This window comes from Agrilus planipennis, unplaced genomic scaffold (assembly GCF_000699045.2).
Source record: "Agrilus planipennis isolate EAB-ADULT unplaced genomic scaffold, Apla_2.0 scaffold131, whole genome shotgun sequence".
In the NCBI taxonomy this organism is placed as follows: Eukaryota; Metazoa; Arthropoda; class Insecta; order Coleoptera; family Buprestidae; genus Agrilus; species Agrilus planipennis.
In genome coordinates, this window is record NW_020439549.1 from 429,758 (window position 1) to 449,596 (window position 19,839).

At 36.1% G+C, this 19,839-nt stretch overlaps 3 protein-coding genes across 4 annotated transcripts in view; 1 reads left to right on the forward strand and 2 right to left on the reverse strand.

Annotated features, from left to right (window-relative positions):
• The window catches only part of LOC112905926, a 5,691-nt gene extending 551 nt beyond the window's left edge, over nt 1-5,140 (reverse strand). Inside the window, exons 1-2 of one of the 2 annotated variants that reach the window (XR_003232094.1) lie at nt 5,014-5,140; nt 452-4,740 (exon numbers count right to left, since the gene is read on the reverse strand). Coding sequence is in view for 1 of the 2 variants with exons in the window: in XM_025979356.1 (XP_025835141.1) it covers nt 3,358-4,740; nt 5,014-5,040 (1,410 nt within the window). In the remaining variant the exon portion in view is untranslated. The remainder of the gene's footprint in view (nt 1-451; nt 4,741-5,013) is intronic. The other variant, XM_025979356.1, reaches the window with a different exon arrangement.
• A 6,521-nt stretch (nt 5,141-11,661) lies between these two features.
• LOC108738357 (LIM/homeobox protein Lhx9-like) overlaps nt 11,662-19,839 on the reverse strand; it is a 36,826-nt gene continuing 28,648 nt past the window's right edge. Inside the window, exons 5-6 of the mRNA XM_018471754.1 lie at nt 13,224-13,462; nt 11,662-12,093 (exon numbers count right to left, since the gene is read on the reverse strand). Coding sequence (XP_018327256.1) covers nt 11,869-12,093; nt 13,224-13,462 — 464 coding nt within the window. The 3' untranslated portion in view covers nt 11,662-11,868. The remainder of the gene's footprint in view (nt 12,094-13,223; nt 13,463-19,839) is intronic.
• LOC108738358 (protein G12-like) lies at nt 16,887-18,550 on the forward strand. Its single transcript, XM_018471755.1, has 3 exons — nt 16,887-16,970; nt 17,138-17,388; nt 18,018-18,550. Exons 1-3 carry the CDS (start codon nt 16,968-16,970, stop codon nt 18,382-18,384), a joined length of 621 nt encoding a protein of 206 aa, XP_018327257.1. The 5' UTR covers nt 16,887-16,967; the 3' UTR covers nt 18,385-18,550.

The window sequence follows — 19,839 nt, forward strand, 5'->3', positions numbered from 1 at the left end:
AAGGTTAGAAGCGTTCGAAATGTGGTGTTATAGGCGGATGATGAGGATAACGTGGGTAGAAAAGGTTAGAAATGAAGGGGTATTGGAAAGAATAGGAGAACAGAGGACTCTATGGAAGTCAATAAAAAATAGGCGAGATAGGTTGGTAGGACACCTTCTCAGGCATGAAAGTCTAGTCAGAGACAGATTAGAGGCAGCAACAGGGCTTAGGGGGGGGGGGTCGTAGAGGTAGACCTAGGTTAGATTACTGTTCACAAATAGTGAAGGATGTGGATTGTTCTAGTTTTAGGGAAATGCGAAGTTTAGCTCAGGATAGGAAAGAGTGGAGGTACGTGTCCAACCAGTCTTAGGACTGACGACCCTATGATGATGATGATGATACAATTCCTAGATTTCTTACATTTTCGGTAATATACATAAATGTATCTACATATACATATATTGTTCTTACTTTGTCGTTCTAACTGCCCATGTCCTCAAGAACCCATGCATTTACTTAATTTTTGAGAACCACTAAAAACCTTAGGATTTTCGATTTCGAATAATCTGGTGATTTCGATATCCTGTCACATCTTGCTAGCAACTTTTTACCTCCAGGTGTTTTGTAATATGACCTTCCTCTTTCATACATGTATTCGAAGGAAATAATCGAAATTGAACTTGATTTTCAGTAAGAGAATTTTGTGGCTGTTTGGGTTCCTCAGCAGTAAACTTCTGCAATTTCCGGAGAACTTCCAAAATAATATAAGCTTTTAATCGCACTTCATTTTCTTCAACTTCCCCGGACATGGGGCACTTTGCAAGTCTTTGAATCATACCCAGAAAACTTTCATAAAGCAATTGAGATGATTCGCATTCCAGTTTGATATTATTTTCCTTATCTTCTAAATAATTACTGTTACCATGTATTTGTTGTTTTTCTATATTCCGTTGGGGTGAATTGTCTTTCAAACGCCGCATTTTATTATTCATTTTGGTTTTTGAAACATTTCTTAACAGTCTGAAACCTGTTAAGTACTTATCACGACGTTTGCAGTTCAATTTTATCTTGCAACATTTTCTGGGAAAATTTTGCATTTGGAATTTGGGTGACGATTGTTTTCTGAGGGAAGTAATTGTATTACATTTTATTCTTGAATTACTCGAATATCTATTGGGATAATGCAATATGAAGACGTCATTTCTCTTAAATTCATTGCTAATTTCGTTATTACAATTTAAATGCGAACTTTTCTTTGAAGTTGTAATGCTGGGAACATTCTTTCTATTAATGTGATTACTATTGTTACGGACAATTGTTATCCTTCTTTTTCGATGTACAAACCGATGTTGGCAACTATGTTTTACTTTGTAGAGCTTTCCGCATTTGTGAACGATCCTTGCATTTTTCGAAGACTTTTTACACATTTGATTCGAACTTTTCGTTTCTCTTTCGACATGCATTTGTGATGAAGGTGAAGAGTGACCTTTGTCATGAGATATTTTTAGTTGGTGACCAACAACTAATAGATCTTTATCCAACAAATGGGACTGTTGCGTACGAAACATATTAGAAATATTTGGTACAAATGCTTTACAATTATTATCCTTTGCGTTATTCGGTAAGTCAGTTTTCTCTTGAGATACACACGTTGGGTTGTTTTGGGGACTTTGCATTCCCTCAAAATGCTCCTTGACTTTTCTAAATGAAGAAAGCGTAAATGCCACATCAGATAAAAAGCGTTTGCATTGAGTTGCAAACTTCGTGACAAAATCTTGCCCTTCTTCAGTTTGTTCTTCTCGAATATTTTCATCGTCTGTTGATGACGAAGGATTTGAGCAGGAAGATAATAAATACGGTTGACATGTATAATCTTGGTTTACGTAACGAAAAGAATCATAGTTAAAGTTATTCCCCGAATAGAAGTTGTCATACTTTTTACTCAGGTAGTTTGGAAACATAGTTTTAGTTCCAAATTTTCTTTTAGGAGTGTGCGTTTTTCCTTGAAATCGTTCATTATACTCCTTTGTACTCATCGTGTTGAAGCATTCGTTAAGTATTAACGTTTTTAACTTTTTCGGTTTAACTTTATAACCAGCTAGTTGATCCATTGTAGGAGGACATTCTTCTACAGGACAGATTTTTGGTGGATCTCTAATATTTACTGGTCCCAGTCGCTTTAATGACGGTGCTTTACTTGGAACGTGTGGTTCAACACATGGACATGCTGATGCTTCCATTGGAGGTAGTTTTTTCTGTGTTACCTTTAAGCCATCATCCATTCTAGGTGGGCAGCAAATTTCTACTTCGCAGGGATTGCATACTCGTGGTGGTTCGGTAACTTTAAACTTTAATCGTTTTAGACAAGGAGCTTTGGTTGGTATTTCTGGTTCTACACACGGGCAGTCTGAGGGAAGTAACTTGGGTAGCTCTCTGGCAACTACTTTGTAATTGTCGTCTGCTCTTGGTGGACATGTTTCTTCAATACATATTTTTTCCGGCTCAGGTATATCGATCGGCGTAAGTCTCTTTAACGGGGGACTTTTTGACGGAATGAAGGGTTCAACACAAGGGCATGAACCCGTGGGTACTTTCGGTAATTGTTTTGGTTCGACTCTGTAATTATCATCAGCCCTTACCGTATCATCGCAGAATGGTGGTGGGCATATTTTAGGAGGTTCAGGAATGTCCACTTTTTTGAGACGCTTTAGCCGTGGTGCTTCACTAGGAATTTTTGGTTCAATACATGGACAATTGGAAATTTCCAATGGAGGTAGGTTCCGTTTTACAATTTTGAAATTCGCTAATTGGTCCATTGTCGGAAGACACTCTTCCACGGGGCAGACCTTAGGTGCATCAATAATGTTTATTGGTCCCAATCTCTTCAATGACGGTGCTTTGCTTGGAACGTGTGGTTCAACACATGGACATGCTGATGCTTCCATTGGAGGTAGTTTTTTCTGTGTTACCTTTAAGCCATCATCCATTCTAGGTGGGCAGCAAATTTCTACTTCGCAGGGATTACATACTCGTGGTGGTTCGGTAACTTTAAGCTTTAATCGTTTTAAACAAGGAGCTTTGGTTGGTATTTCTGGTTCTATACACGGGCAGTCTGAGGGAAGTAACTTGGGTAGCTCTCTGGCAACTACTTTATAATTATCATCCGCTCGAGGTGGACATTTTTCCTCAAGACAAATTTTTTCTGGCTCTTTAGGTGTATTAACAGGTACTAATCTTTTTAGAGGAACTGATTTAGAGGGAACAAATGGTTCAACGCATGGGCAGGAAGAAGGTTTTAAAACAGGCAATTTTTTTGGTTCAATTTTATAATTATCGTCTGCTCGTATTACATCGTCACAAGGAGGAGGTGGACATACCTTTTTGGGTTCGGGAATTTCAACTTTCTTTAGTCGTTTCAATGGCGGTGCGGTTTTGGGCATTTCTGGACAAACCGGCTGGCATTCTGGATTCACAGGTTGTACACAGCGGCATGTTTCTATGGGGCCTTTTTCTTCTTCTTCTAAATCACACTTTGATTTTGAAGGAGGTTTACCACATTTTACCCAAAAGCAAGTTGGTGAGGTGGAGAAATTTTTTTCAGTTTTCGCTATTCGCGTAGCTTTGCAGGTCGATTTTAATGCATGGTTCGAAAAAGATGCTTTTTGCTGAGAAAAATTTGCGCTACTGTTAGTGTCACTGTTAAAATGGTGGGAGAGAATTGGAGAACTACTTTCTGTTTTCCAAGTCTTTAGTCCACTACTGGTATTAGCTTTAGGTGTTGATTTCAACATTTCCGTTAACACTTCAGAATAGGATTTATACGGAGCATCATGTCTACATTCACTGTTTATGTTACTGTCGCTTTCGGAAATTTCATCCGGTATATTAATTGTGGTGGATGAAGGGGTTGGGTATATTGGTACATCGTTTTCTTTGGTTCGACTTTCGTACATCTGATAAGATTGAAGAAAGTCTGTTGTATTATCGTATCTTCTTTGCGAATATGATTCGTTCGTTAACGCGTTAGAACTGCGGACAACCACTCTATCTTTCAGATCTTGAAAAAAATTTATAATTTCTTCTACGTTTCTTTTCAATTCTGATCCTCTATAGGTGCTAATTGATTGGTATTTATAGCGGGGATATTTCCTTCTGAACGAAACAACGGTATCGTAAACTTCTTTGATACATTCCGCGTGCAAATTGATATTTTCCTTAACTTTGTTCAAATTATATCGCACTGGGTTTTCGGTGTTCGTATTAATAATATCATTAAGATTATCACATTCGTCATCTGCGCTAGTTTTTTTAGTATTGTTCTGCTTCGGCTGTTTGTCGTTTTTAGTGGGTGCTAAATCCAATTGGGATCTTTGATTTTGGATGTATGCAACGTACCTATTGTCTGCAGTATTTTTAGGGTTCAGAACGGAAAATGAGTTGGGGTTCGCTTTTTTTGTTGAAATTACAACTTTTCGTGGCTGTAAATGATCTTCTATGGAGTGAAACAAGGGTGCTGATTTACTTCGACTTTCTGTACTTATGCTATCGATCTGTTGATTTTGTACAGATCTCAATTTTTTCTCTTCGCGAGTATTTTTAAAAGATCGGTAACGGACTCGTCCTCGCTGAAATACGTCAGTTTTATCATCCCTGTCTAGGAGCCTCTTCGCCTTATCCACCTTGTTAACAAGAGGTACATTTGAGCAAGTCGATATATTAGCTTTTTTCGGCGAAAGCGGTGATAATAGCCTCATGTGGGACTGAAATGAAAATTTTGACTTTTAAAATATCGAAACACAAAAACTTCAAACACAAATGCAGATAGTCCTTTGTTGCAGCTACATTAATATCCATTATTTGCATAACTTGAGTATAAATGGGATGATAGATACAGAAGATATTGCAAAGAGTGTCAGAATTTAAAAATCGGACAACACTTTTGGATTATGAGTCTCTACGTTTCAAACATTTTCGGAAACAGCAAGAAAAAGCATTTAAACTGTAAATAGACAACTTATATTTTTTATATTTACCTTAAGTGGTAAGCGAGGAAAAGCCATTTTATTAATAAATTAATGGAATACGAAAATTTTGACCCAAAATGTAAAATTTAAATTGTACACTTCACTGATTTACGCTACATGCTGTCAAAAGATAGGATCAACGTCTTACTGGCAGGCGACTTAGATTTTTCTTGCAGTTTTTTGAGTGAGAATCAATTTATTCTGTGTACGGTTAAGCACAACAAATAGAAACTATCCGCATGTTAAATCAGAGCCAAGAAAAGGGATAAACAGTTTATTTATTTTGAAACCAGACCCCACGTTTCGCCTATAGTTTTCAGTCTTCTTCAAGGCTCTAATAACATTAGTATTTTTCTTTAGTTAATTGCATAGGTTTTTGCGTTAATATTGTATAATTGTTGCTAGCTACACAATGTTATAAATTAATGGTATTAATAGACGCTCGTGTTATAAATAAAATGATAAATATGAATAAATAATTAAAACCAGATAACTGTGTAAATAAAACAGTAAATATATATTGATATCATAATTATGAACGTTGACACTTAATAGGGGTTAACATCAAACATTAATATGAAATTTCATTTTTAATTATCGGGTTTGATTCCCGGCAAGGGTGCGACAACAGCAACAAATTTTTCCCCCATCAACTTGAGGTTGTTTGTAGTGGGATTGAAAAATAATTAAAAATGAAATTTCATATTAATGTTTGANTAAAAAAACAAAAAAAAACAGATATAGTAGGTATAGCATTTTAACATTATAACTAAGAAATTGATTATAGTTTTGTTTTTCTCCTGAATTACTTAAACAAATAACAATATTCTATGGAATTTTTCGTTATAGATTATATAACAGATCTTTACAAGTAAGAAATTCCGTTATTACGTGCACATTTAATTCGGATTAATAAATAGATTAATTGTGTGGTATTAATTCTTATAAAGTATTGTATTAATTGTTCTGATCGAGTTATCCGCCTGTCGCAAGGCTTTTTCGGTAGATACCCGCAACAGGTCCTTACATAAAACTTGTACATTCGACGCCAATTCGATTAGTTTTTTCTTCCGAGATAAATTTAAACAAACAATAATTATTGTTGTCACGACGCCATTAAACTCAATTTCACGCTCGAATAACTTCTTTTGTCGTTGGATTCGAGTCAGCTCAGCGGACGGGTCGTACGTCTAAGCGAAGTGCGAACAGACCAAATACGTACGATCGCCGTCTTGCTTTTCAACCAAGGGAAATGATACGTATTGTGGCCAAACTAATAACAAAATAAGAAAACCTCGGAGATATCTGCGTCAGTGCGCAGTCCTTTACAAGAAACTAGATCATCTGGTACAACAGGAAACAATATGTAGAGCGTAAAGTTGAGACGCAAATATACAAAATAAATCGCTGCATACACCATGCAATTATGACACTAAATCATTCGTGTCAGTGTCTAATTATTGCTCGGCATATCGACTATATTATAGATATGTTCCCACGTATCAACCAACTGCAGCCATTCTATTACAAAGCTTCGACTTCGTTCGCGTGGAATTTGATTAAATCGCAAACCCTCATTTTATAATTTTAAGGGTTTTACTATGAAAACCCACATTATAATGAATGATACCAATTTATAAGGAACCTTATCCAAAATCTCAAGCCTCCTGTCTCAGTGGTTTGGGCTGTGCTTAGACCGACAGATCAAACTCTTAACCCTGTAAATTTAAAAAATCCTTTCGTTGTATAAGAAACATCTGTGCAAAATTTCGAGTACATAGACCCAGGGGTTCGGGCTTGTGACACCCAAAATTTGCACTGCGGCACCCATCATGGTTTCTAGATGAATGGATACTTTGATACACGAAGCCATTTGCATATCGAAAAATAACTTTAAATATTTTTACTATTGTAAATTAGGTTAGGATAAGTTATGGTTTAGTTAGGTTGCGCGTATTTCTTTTGCAATATTCAGTACTTCATCCCTGACCTCAACCGAAAAATACTTTTGTAGTATTACACAAGGTCATTCCTGGTTTTCCGCATCATACAATGCATGAGGATCCTACATGTACCTCACGTTATACTTCTAAATTGACTTGATTATTGTAAATACATTTTTAATTTGTAATAACAATTCGAAGATTTTGTTGAAATTATCAAATCCCATGCGCCTTAGTTTTCATAACTACCTGGCTGCAATGATCCGATGCCCTTACCGGTTGTTCGCGGTCGTTTTCAATTTTACTTTTAGCATTCCTCTGGTAACAACTGTGTCATGGGAGCATGTTTGCAGGAAAAGTGTAACTTGATTTATTTTCATAATTTGTATAAATATTTTGCTCATGGCAAAATCAGATCGAACACCTAGCAATTTTAAGGCGATTTGCCTTTCTAATGAGCAACACATGAGTCTCTGTTTCATAGGAGGGCAAGTTGAAAAAATATTTTGCTCCAGAACAGTAGAGAGAGAAAGCCACATGTCATAACATCACCGAGCGGCATGGCCTAGAGGTTTAGACCACTGCTCATCATTCGGGAGGAAACCGATTCGATTTCTGATCGTTCTGCCCTGGTGCAGGTTTTTCTGTGGTTTCCTTGGATCAGTTAGGCAAATGCTGGACTAGTAATATTCAACTGGTAAAGCTTTCAGTAGCTTCTGTCTTCATATCATCCGTCTCATCTTCCTCATCCCAACTACCACCTACCTATTCCCACGATTCCTAAAGGATGAATGAACAGGGCCTTCCGGTGTAGTCACAAGGGACTAGCCACTGACCAACAACGATTGCTGGTGAGAATAAAATAAAACCCAAAAGTTAAGTTGATCCTGACATCAGTACTTCCAACGATTACAGTTAGTAGCAATATCTTCATGTAAATTGCAACAGTTCTAAGGCAGATTGAGGATCCTACTCTCATCACCTTTGCATTACGTGTTTTACAAATGTCAATCAGGCAAACCTTTCCCAATATAACCTAACCTAAACCCATAGTACTTCACACAGGTCAATTAGGGAATCCCTTTTCATAACAACCTAGCTTAAGTCCATAATTAACAATCAAAGAAGTCTATTCTTCCATAATCGAGCTAAAACCTTTGGGGCATCGCATATCACTCAAACCAATTAGAGAGGACTCTCTCACGATAATCAGGCCAAAATCCATGTTTACTTAGGTTAAGTATCTATTTATTAGGCACCAAAATTACACTTTTAAATAACGTTATGCCATTATTATTATGCAATCCACACGCAGTGATAGTAAATACTGTATAACTCCGATAATTACTTTCACAGCTTGTATGGAGGGTTTAGAAAAAGATACAAACAACACATATATTTATATTTATATTTACATTTAGTTTATTGTCTAATAATTCATCTCAAATTTAATTGACTGCAAACTGGCGTTTATCAGAGTCATCTTTATTGGCAACTCAAGGCATTTACATTCTCAGTGCGATTAAAAATCCAAACTACAACATTTGTACCTACGTGGTTTTCGTAAGCTTCACGTTTGCAACAATCCAATCCAATACGACATCACATTATTATGCTGATGATTTATATGATGAATGTGCCCACGTACTTTGACGGACGGTTAGACAAGATCTTTCGCCGTCATGAAGGATCAATAACTCTAAAATCACAACAAGGCTGTGTGTGCTACATTTTAAGAATACAAAATAGAAACAGGCAGTGATAATGAGAGCAATTTACTGTAAACCACAAGTGACGATGATATTGCAGGAAGTTTTTATTTTTTCGTGACACGAAATTAGTTATTTTCCAATTAAAACTATTAATTTCTGTTACGAAACACATAATTAATTATTTTTCAATTATTTTTGCGTTGCGTAACACATAAATAATTATTTCTGTAAAAATCATGATGTATGACAGTCAAAATCACGGTGTTATCATTCATTAGACGCTAACGTAACCTAACTTGAAAGCTAATCGAACCTAATACAACATATTAGAAAAATGTCGCCCAAGTGGGTTTAAGTAAGGTTAGGATAAGTCTTTTTACATGACTCATAAACGAGTGAGAGAGACAAAGCAATCATGCGTCCAGTAGTTGTCTTTTTCTAGAATTTTGATTGGTCCACGTCACAGTTTTGCGAGAGCGGATGAATAACGTAAAGAAAGATGAAAAGAGACAGGTGATAGCCTCAAGGTCGTTTTCTCCCTTTCTAGAGAGTAGTAAATTTCATATGGATATTGCTCAGTCCAATATGTATGTCGATGGCATGACTACATCTGACTCCTGGTGAAATTCTCAAATACCAAATTTGTGGCAATAATTTATGAAATTTATTCCTGCAGCCAAAATTTCGAAACATAACGCAGAACAAGATTTAAATTACAACATCATTCGGTGGCACCAACCCACTACTTTGACTGCTCGGGGTGCAGTCACTTCAATCACGAAAAATTTTAAACGATTTTAAAATTACCTTCCTAAGATGTTTTTGGTCTAAATGCAAATGCGGCATCCATCACATATACTGAGCTTTTTCATCCATAAAATTGGATGCAAGATACTATGTGACGGTCTTCGGAATGAATGTTTTCGATCATTCCTTTCGTAGTAACTTCAGTTGAGCGTACCGAACGTGTTGCTTCTGCAATGCTTGGGCAGCCATGTTTAAAAGCATTTATAAGGCATGGATTTCCATCATCTCAGCTTCTATTTCGGCAGGCCACTTTTTCAAAAGTTTTTAATGGCTGAATACTTTTTAATTTAAACGGCGATCAAACATAAACTAAGAGAAACTAGTCGACAAAATTTACAGAGGGGCGCTACCTAGGCTACCGTTTTCTGACCATAACATAAAATTGATATTCAGCGCCATCTTCATGCTGAAATATGACACATGTCAATCCGTCCAATTTTTATAGGCTTATGAGTGTGTTATTGAGATACTGTAGTCATTTACATTTAGCGTTACTCCCACTGTAATTTTTTTTTGAGATATCTCACTAATATATCTAACCAAATCAAATACAGTTTCAAATTCATTGCCTCGCATTAATCCTAAAGCCATTATTCTTGCTTAAAAATCTTAAAAGTGACTGCCACACATTCACTTTACATAGTAAAGTAGAAAAGCTATTCTTACTCCAATAATTTATCTCCCTTTAATTAACACTTGTATATTATTCATGTATAGTATGACCTTTGCCTATATTTCACGTTTGTTTCAATATTAAATCAAAGAATTAACAATATATATACTATACGGTAGTTACAACAATATATAGGGAACCTTACGAATATCTGAAGATCAATGAACCAATAAAAAGTTTCTTTATTATACTTGCTGTAGTATATGAACGAATGTAGGTATGTCAACGACATTTTTTATTGCTGTTGTTGTTAGATACTTAGTGGCTAAAATTCTTCTGTTAAAATCGTGCAGTACTTGTCCGTAACCCACTTACTGTTAACTCAGTGGTTCAGTTGTAATTGAATTTCTAATAAGATAATAATTATCATTTAAATATCGTATATACAAATTGTATTCTTATGCTATTTAGCGTTTTATTGTTTGGGTAACAAATAACCGTGTGTACTACAGTGCATCGATTTTAATCAATACTTTAGTTGGTCTTATCGTTACTTTAATTTATTTCTTATGAATGTCATACTTTCCAAACTTCTAAGTAATTGTTTATATGGCTTAAACACCCTTTTTATTGGGCGTGTTGATACCTTACTAAGGCCTTATCTATATAGCGCACGAAATACTTCACTAGCAGCATATACCCACTAGATGGCGGTATACTGTCTATACTTGGATTTTAGTCTATATATTACGTGGGGTGTCATCTGAAACGAACCGAGCGGCATGGCCTAGAGGTTTAGACCATTGCTTAGCATTCGGGAGGACACCGGTTCTATTCCGGGTCCGTCTGCCTTAGTCCAAGTTTTTCTGTGGTTTCCTTGGATCACTTAGGCAAATGCTGGGGCAGTAATATTCCACAGATAATCTTTCATTCTTTTCTGTCTTTATTTCGTCCGTCTCATCTTCCTTACCTGAACCACGCACCCAGTCCCATGATTCCTGAAAGCAGGCTGAAGAGTGCCTTCCCCCCTACCTTCCGGCATAGTCCGGAGGGACTGCCCGCCCACAAGCATTATTGGCTGGTGGGAATGAAACACCCAAAAGTTTTTAGTTTTTCAAATAAGAATCGGGCGGCATGACCTACAGGTTTAGACTATTGCTTAGCATTCGGGAGGACGCCAGTTCGATTCCTGGTCCGTCTGCCTTGGTCCAAGTTTCTCTGCGGTTTTCTTGGACCATTTAGGCAAATGCTGGGGCAGTAATATTCCACAGATAATCTTTCATTCTTTTCTGTCTTCATTTCGTCCGTCTCATCTTTCTCACCCAAACCACCACGCACCCATTCCCATGATTCCTGAAAGGTCTTCCCCCTACTTTCCGGCGTAGTCCAGAGGGACTGTTCGCCCACTAGCACTAGTGGCTGGTAGGAATGAAACACCCAAAAGCTTTTTTTCAAATAGGAAATTTCACTTGACAAAAGCGTATTTAAAAACTGATTGCAAGTCATATGCAAATTGTGAAGGTTTTCATACAGATGTAAAGATAAACTCTCAATAATATAATAAAACATTTATTTATGCTGTCTACTAGGTACATTATCCACGTCAATAGCGCAATCTGTACACTTTGTTGTACGTCTCTAATACGTTATATCAGCATATTTAATCTTGTACTCGAAACAATGAAATAAATAAACCAACTCTTATAAAACTACTAAGGAACATGTTGTGAAAATACTTTAAATCAGACACATTTAGATGCTTCAACGATTAACGTGCAGTGACATCGGATCAGTAGATGTCGCTGAATGTTAGCGTTTGACCGTTTTGAGAATGCAAATGGTGGTGTAACTCGTCCATTCCTGACTGGTTTGATAAGCTGTTTGCATCCGATAAAACTGACGAGACTGACGGTGTACTGGTGCCGTTCTGGGGGGTTGCTGTACTACCGCCGTGACCTCCCTCTTGACGCATCATATTTCTTCTCCATTTTGCTCTCGCATTTTGGAACCACACCTAAACAAAAATTTTGTTCTTGAACACCCAGATGACATTCACTTCAACATGATGTAATCGATTAGGAATTTTATTGACTTTATCATTTTACGCCGTATTGACAAAACAATATTGTTTGAAAAAAAAAAAAAAGAAAAGTATAACAAAAATACGAGTATGCAAGGGAATAAACAGTAAGGAAAGAGCGAATACAAGGATAGAAGAAGTAGCTGATTTTAATTATCTAGAAAGTCAGATAAATCAGGACGGAAAGAGTAGTAGAGATATAAAGCAAAGTATAACGCCTTCAATAAAGAAAAGTCACTTCTATGCTCGCGAAAGGTTAATTTAGAAATTCGAAAAAGATTGTTAAAGGTGTATGTTTGGAGCGCGGCACTGTATGGGTGCGAATCATGGACGCTAGGCGCGGCGGAAAAGGAGTAGACGTAGACTTAGATTAGTTTACTGTTCGCGAATACTTAAGAATATGGGACGTTTTAGTTTTAGGGAAATGCGAAGATTAGAACAGGATGTTAGGAAAGATTGGAGGTGCGTGTCCAACCAGTTTAGGACTGACGACGTTATGATGATGATGATATCATTTTACACTTTTACGATTTTCGATTAATACCTACCATTGGTCATTTCTAAATCCAAATTTTTTTTATTTTGAGAACACAAGTACGAGAAATACAAAAATAAAATAACCAAGTGAGTAGTCATTTCCGAAGTATATTTTTCTTTAAAAATTCCAATTTGGTCTCAGCATTGCTCAGTTGTTTGGAGATCAGAATATTTCGAAATTTCAATATGTCAGGGCCATTTTGAGACTAGATTTAGGTTGACCCCCAAGAGAACCCACTACGTATAACTAAAAAAGTCAAATTAACGTCTTTTGCATTTTAAAGTTAAAGTACTACAGAGAGTAGTAATTTCGACTGCTTTCTTGATTGTTTCACTTTAAAACAATCATAAATATGACATTCTTACAATCGGAACAATTCGTACGTATTTTGAACATGCTCTAGACAGAAACCGAAAACAATATTAGCTTGTGTGATGTTTTTCTGAAAACACAAGCCTCACGTAAAATGGAAGGGACTACATCATGGTGTATATAAATCGATGTTCTAAATTAAATTCGAACTCACTTGAAGAACTCTTTTCGAAAGTCCGGTTTTCTGAGCAAGTTGTTTAAGATCTTTCGCGTCTGGATTCTGATTGATGGCAAAATACGATTTCATTGTGCGGAGCTGGTGATGTTTGAACGACGTCCTCATTCTCTTCGTCCGCTGGGTCTGATGACCGGTACTGGAAGCGGGCGAGGACACCGACGAGTCGTACGATAACGGATCGATCGAAGACGGCATCTCCGACTGATGCATTATTTCTTAAACAAAACGAAAAAAAACCTTGAAAATAATATCCAAACGATTTCCACTGCTTCAGCTGAAACGTTCTGTTATACAAATGACAAAAACGGATAATCTGCAATTTCCTCGATGGTAAATTGGTAAATCTATGTAGATAGGTATCATATTTTAGTTAGAGTTGAATATTAAATTTTGTTTTCCATTGTATACGTATACATATTAATAAAAGTGTATCTGTTAAGTTTAAATATTTTCTTCTGCTAAAGTGGGGATACATGGTGTTGTAAGCAAAATAGAATTTTATCCATAATCCAAGAGCTAGTTGACAAACTTCGGCGCAATTATACTCAGTCAAAAAAACTGTTTAGCGTCTCTGACTCGAGTCGCTCATAGAGAGATCCTCATTTCGTATCCAGTCTCTGAACGAGAGACTCAAATCTCTGAACGAGAGACTCGAGTCGCTCATAGAGAGATCCTCATTTCGTATCCAGTCTCTGAACGAGAGACTCGAATCTCTGAACAAGAGATTCGAATCTCTCAATAAGTGGTGTCTCGATAGACATGGTTAGAATTTCAGAGATCCCAGTCTTTCTACGATAGAATTTTATTAATTCAGTCTCTCTGTGAGACTCGAATCTCTGAATTAACAATTTTATCGTTCGAGTCTCTCATACGGAGACTGTGAGAGACCCATAAAAACACCTAGACAATATCTGAGAGACTATGAAAGACTGTGAGAGACGCTCTCAGAGACGCTGAAAGACTCTGAGAGACTGAAAATTTTTGTCTAGGGTTGAAGGCAGACTTGTCCTTTATCTGCTTCGAAAAAGGTAATAACGCTATACATACACCTTAACCTTACATTATGGTAACAGTGATTCGCTGATTGGCTTGTATGAAGTGCTTTACTCCATGGAGGTAAGTTAGATTAGGTTATAGTGGGAAGGTTCACCTGATTGACATGGGTTTAGGTTAGGTCAGGTACCCACTTGACCAAACTTGAGTGGGTTCAACTAGGTTTGTAATAATGCAATATTTATAAAATCACATTCGAATCTTTTCGCTTTTGCTACATAAAGAATAATTAATATTCTAATAGACTAATGACTTATTTGCACAAATTGAGCTGCCTGTGGCAGTGAATGATAATTTATTATTGTTCGTACATTACACATATATGTATAACGGACGATTTGAAAAAGTTGTAACGGACAAGTGTATAGGTAATGATATTTATACACCTCCGCGCACGCTGCAAGCTGGAGAGCCCTTGAGCCCGGCGGGAGGAAGCTCTCTCACGGGGCTTGGGCTCACTCTCTCGGCCATTGCAGTGCTCAACAACCCTAGAGACGTGCTCAAGGGCCGTGTTTGTGTGCGCTCGCTCCCTCTTTCGCACACACAAATGCTCGCTCTTTATTGATTTCCACTATTTCAAAGCGGTTTGTTTATTCGCAATAACTCCGCGGATTCAGTCGACATTGCAATCGTCATCGTCGTCATACAGCGAGTTCACTGTTGACAACGCTGTTTCTCTACCGACTCCGACTGTTGGTTGTTTTTTTTTTGTATTTCGCATTGGCAACTTGGATGAGTACGCTCTTCGATGAATGCCATGCAAACAAACAAAGACTCGAAAACATAAGCACGACAAACGGAAACATGAAAAGCTTCTTCGACATGCAAAAATGTACCTATAGTATGTACGTACTCACTCTATGCAAACATTCCCATATTTACTAGTGAGGTACTGGTTGGCTACATTGTTACGTTTTAGAATTATTTGAAATGCGATCAGGCTCCTTATGGAGATGTCCACTTGTTATAAATATTATTTTATTATGTTCTTGGGTTAAAATATACGTACCTGTTCGCCTGTCCCACTTCCTTGAGTCGTATTTATAAAAATAAAACATTTACTTTCAAGTAAAAGGTAGAAATAAAATCTATTGCTACAATTCGTATTCATAATCTATAACTTTCCCTTGCAAGGGAATTCTTCGGATTAATAAAGTAAAAGGTAACAGATTAGTCCCTACCGATTTCGAGAAACTAGTTGAAATTTGCATTATGCAATCAACATGTGTGTGTTCCGTGACAGCTGTTTATTTTATTTGTTTAATACATATCTGATTTACTTGTGCAATGTTGAATGTTAGCAAATTTAAAATGGTTCGCACAATAACGCAGAAATATTTTCATTTTCTGCACAGGTGGCACGGCTGCTCTACGTGTTTTGGGATATTCGCCAAGAAAGTGGTCTATTAACCACACAACATTCTCCTCCTTAAATCTAAATAACTTTTCAAAATCTGATTCTCGAGGTGTACGTCTTGGTTTGTAGTACTTTCTTGTATCTAAAAGCGCCATATTAGCACAACACTGGGACCACACAATTAAACATTACTTATACAAGTTCGTTTAGATAGTTTTTAACACAAAAACAGTCCTACAAATATAGGTAAATTTTACAAGCTGTGNAAATATATAGTTCATCATCATCATAAGGTCGTCAGTCCGAAAATTTGTCGGACACGCACCTCTACTCTTTCGAATTAATTTTCGCATTTCCCTAAAACTAGAACATCCCACATCCTTAACTATTTGAGAACAGTAATCTAATCTAGGTCTACCTCTATCCCTCCTAACTCCTGTTTCTACCTCTAATATGTCTCTGACTAGACGTTCATGCCTGAGAAGGTGTCCTACCAATCTATCTCGCCTATTTTTTATTGACTTCCATAGAGTCCTCTGTTCTCCTATTCTATCCAACACCTCTTCATTTCTAACCTTTTCTACCCACGATATCCTCAGCATTCACCTGTAACACTACATTTCGAACGCTTCTAACCTTTTCTTTTCCACCGCGCCCATCGTCCATATTTCGCACCCGTACAGTGCCGTGCTCCAAACTTACACCTTTAACAATCTTATTCTTATTCTTTCTATTGAAGGCGACTCAACCCTGCGATCCTCTGCTTTATATCCTTACTATTATTTACATCCATTCCAAATAAATAGATTATCTATCCCTATCTTAGCTCTGATTTAGCATCTGGAGTAAATTAAGGACTAAAATGGATATCATAATAAAGACTATCGTCTTACAGCTATACTTTTTTGAATACAATTTAACAATTCGGGACCATAAATGTTCTAAAAATCGAAATTGTGAAAATTAAAATGAAATGTTTTAATATCGTTTTGTTAAACAATAATTTCCGTTGTTTTCTTCTTCTTACCTAGGTAAAAAAAGTAGATGAGAAATTCTAGTGTTATTGTTTGCATTAGATAATACCGTATTAGTTTACAGTGCGAGGTTCAGGTAAATCAAATATTTAATTTTAATTCGGAAATATACGTCTTACTCACCTTTCTTTGTTAGTAATTAGAACGCATCGATAAAAAATGATAAAATGTTAAGTATAAATACAAACTACCGAACAGCAACTCCCCACTGTGTGATTCTCTTTTAGTTTAATAAATAATAATACCCTGCCAGAACGATAAATACTCTACCCCAGTATGGTAAGAAAATATATGTATTGTTTAATTTTATTTCGTGTGAATTTTTGGACAAATTTGAATGTTATTTCTTGGAGCAATCTCGTAATTTTGAAAATTACATATTCTTAATTTGCGTAATTAATTAGTAATGAATTCGTGGAAAATCATATAATTTAACTTATTCTCAGGATAAGTCACTTCTGGTGTTGGCAGCATTGGTAACCTCTGGTTTTGCAGCAAGTATTAGTTCGCGTAGCTTAGACAATGATTTAAGAGAGATATATAATCTTATTCCGAAGCAAAAATATTTGGAAATGGCAAAACGTTATTTAAGAGATGATCCAGATTTTGCAAATGCTGTAGCTTTCTTGCAAGGTGACGAATGGAACGAATTAATTAAATCATTACTAGCTCAGGAAGAAATCCAACAACTGATACAGTAAGCAATGCGTAAACGTAGTATTCCTTAAAGAAAAAGGAATAGTTAGAGATAATGCAGAATCAAGATTAATAAAAAAAAATGCTTTTTAATCTCAAAAAAAAAAAACAACACCAACGTTTCGCCTTTAGGTTTGAGGGCAGCCTTTTTAATCTTGTCAGAATAGATTTTTGTTTTTAGATCGTGTTGTATATTAGGTCAAAGGTATTTATTTATTATCTTAATATAAAAACAACCCCTAACTTAGAAAACATTAATAGGCATACTAAATATAAATAATGATAAACACCTTATCTTCCCATGATTTTTAGTAATTTGTATTTTAAGACTTTATTAAGGTAGATTGCTTTAGCCAATTAACAATAAATTTACGATGATGTAGAGTTGTGAAATTTATTGTTGCAAATTACAAAGATCTAGGAACCAAAGAATTCATTTTGGATGTGATAAGTGTAAAGTTGAAACGTCGGTGTCGCTTTTTTGTAAAATACAAACTTTAAACCTATAAATTGACTCTGATTCTGCACATTATAAAACAAGGGGAAAAGACAGAAATTGTGATTACTAATGTTTTTATACTTTACCGCGCAATATTACAATAATCTTCACTTTACCATAAACCGCCATAGATTCCTGGAAGAATCCAATTTACCTGTAAAGAAGTACATGTTGCGTATAAAGGAAAAATTAGACAAGGCTGACACAAGCAAAGCGGATAGAAAATCGAAGGGAACTTTCAAAAGGTTTTTGAAAGAAGCAATTCCCTTGTTTCCATATGAGGATCTTGTTGCAGCTATAAAGAAAAAAATAGCGTCTAGTCCTGAATTCCGTCAGTTATATACGAAGCTGTCAAGTAACGAGGCTGGTCTTCTTGTTGAGAGAGTTGTACGTCTTCCAGAAACAAGCAAGTTGCTTGCTTATATCGCGGAACTTGGATTAATTGTCGATTTAGAGGGCAAACCAAAATTAGAGGATCTGAAAAAGGAACAGGATTGAATTTCGTAATTTCAGGTTTAGTATTAAGAACGTAGTAATCAAAAGCAGATTTTGGGCTTCAAAGTAAAAGCCAGTGGAGCAAAAATACCAACTCATCTACGCCTTTTTGAATAATACATTTTTTGTACTTAAAATAGGTAAAATAATATACTAATTTTATAAAGTGTTTATTATTTTATTGCATACGAATAATTACAATTATTTAGATATTCCTTTGACGTATTTATAGTATTGAATTTGTTGGACATATTTTACTTTATTAGTCACATGAAAAGGTGGCTGACGGGGATATTCGTACAAATTGTTTCATATTATATTGTATTTGTCAAAAGATGTTGCCACCCTTTTGATGGCTGCATGTAAGTGTAGAAATAAAAAAATTAAAAAAAAGGCTTCGACAGGCTTTAGAACAAAACTTTATCTATCTTACTACAAAATTTCAAACCTCTGTTCCAAACATTAAACTCATGATATCTAGAACCGATAAGCATGTTTATACTCTACGGCGCATGTACTACTGAATCCCCTTAATGTATCGGCATTTTCTAAATACTATTGGCTCGTGCCAAGGCGTCTTTCATAAAAGATATAGTCGAGTAGACTAATTCAAAATTCAAAACAAGAAAAAATCACTAAATTTTTTAAAACCCTGTCTAAAAGTGATTACGACGATTAATTTTAATTGCGAATTTCTCAATAAATTGATTTTATTCTGGTACATATTGGTTTTATTTTGGAACTTTAGAACGTATCCCCTATGATTCCATATTAATTACCATTCCATATCCACGGTTTCTGTATTCGCGGCATATTTATGGAACGTATACCTCGCGAATAGAGAGCTTTTACTGTAATGTTACTGTCCGCTGCAATTTCTACCTGACATCTCTTTTCTATTTTAACGTCTGTCATGAGAAGGTAGGCGTTCTGTTAGCAACCACTCCAGGCTGGTTAGTAAGTTGAAGAAAGAAGTTGAAAGAAGAAAGCGGATTGTGCCAATTTTAAACGTCCCAACTGTACTCTAATATGTCATCACACATTACAGTTCATTTTATTTTCCTTTAAAATTCGAAACTGGGTATTGTCTCTGAAACCTAAACCCTTTTTAATAAAATTAAGGGTCTTAATTTCTCCATAAACGTATTGTATGTGACTATTAATTCAAATTTTGGTTTTAGTATTGTAAATGGAATTTCAGCTTGGTTCAAACAGGTGTAATATTGATTTTAGTTAGGGCAGGTTATGTCCGATCATGACTTCATGACTGTTTTATTACGTACTCAATTAAATCGAAGTTCGTTAGAACCTACGAGGGTGGATTGATAAGTTTCCGGCCTAACCAAGAGATGACGCCACTAGGCCTACCTTGAGGTGACATTCTATAGTACCATCCTTGGATAGCTTGTAGCTATAGTTTCAGCCCGATCTCCTTGCTAGTGTAGGTTTGACAGCACG

Coding starts and splice junctions, on each gene's coding strand:
- LOC108738358 (XM_018471755.1), top strand. Junction 17,389..18,017: donor GAAATCCAACAACTGATACA/GTAAGCAATGCG, acceptor AAACCGCCATAG/ATTCCTGGAAGAATCCAATT.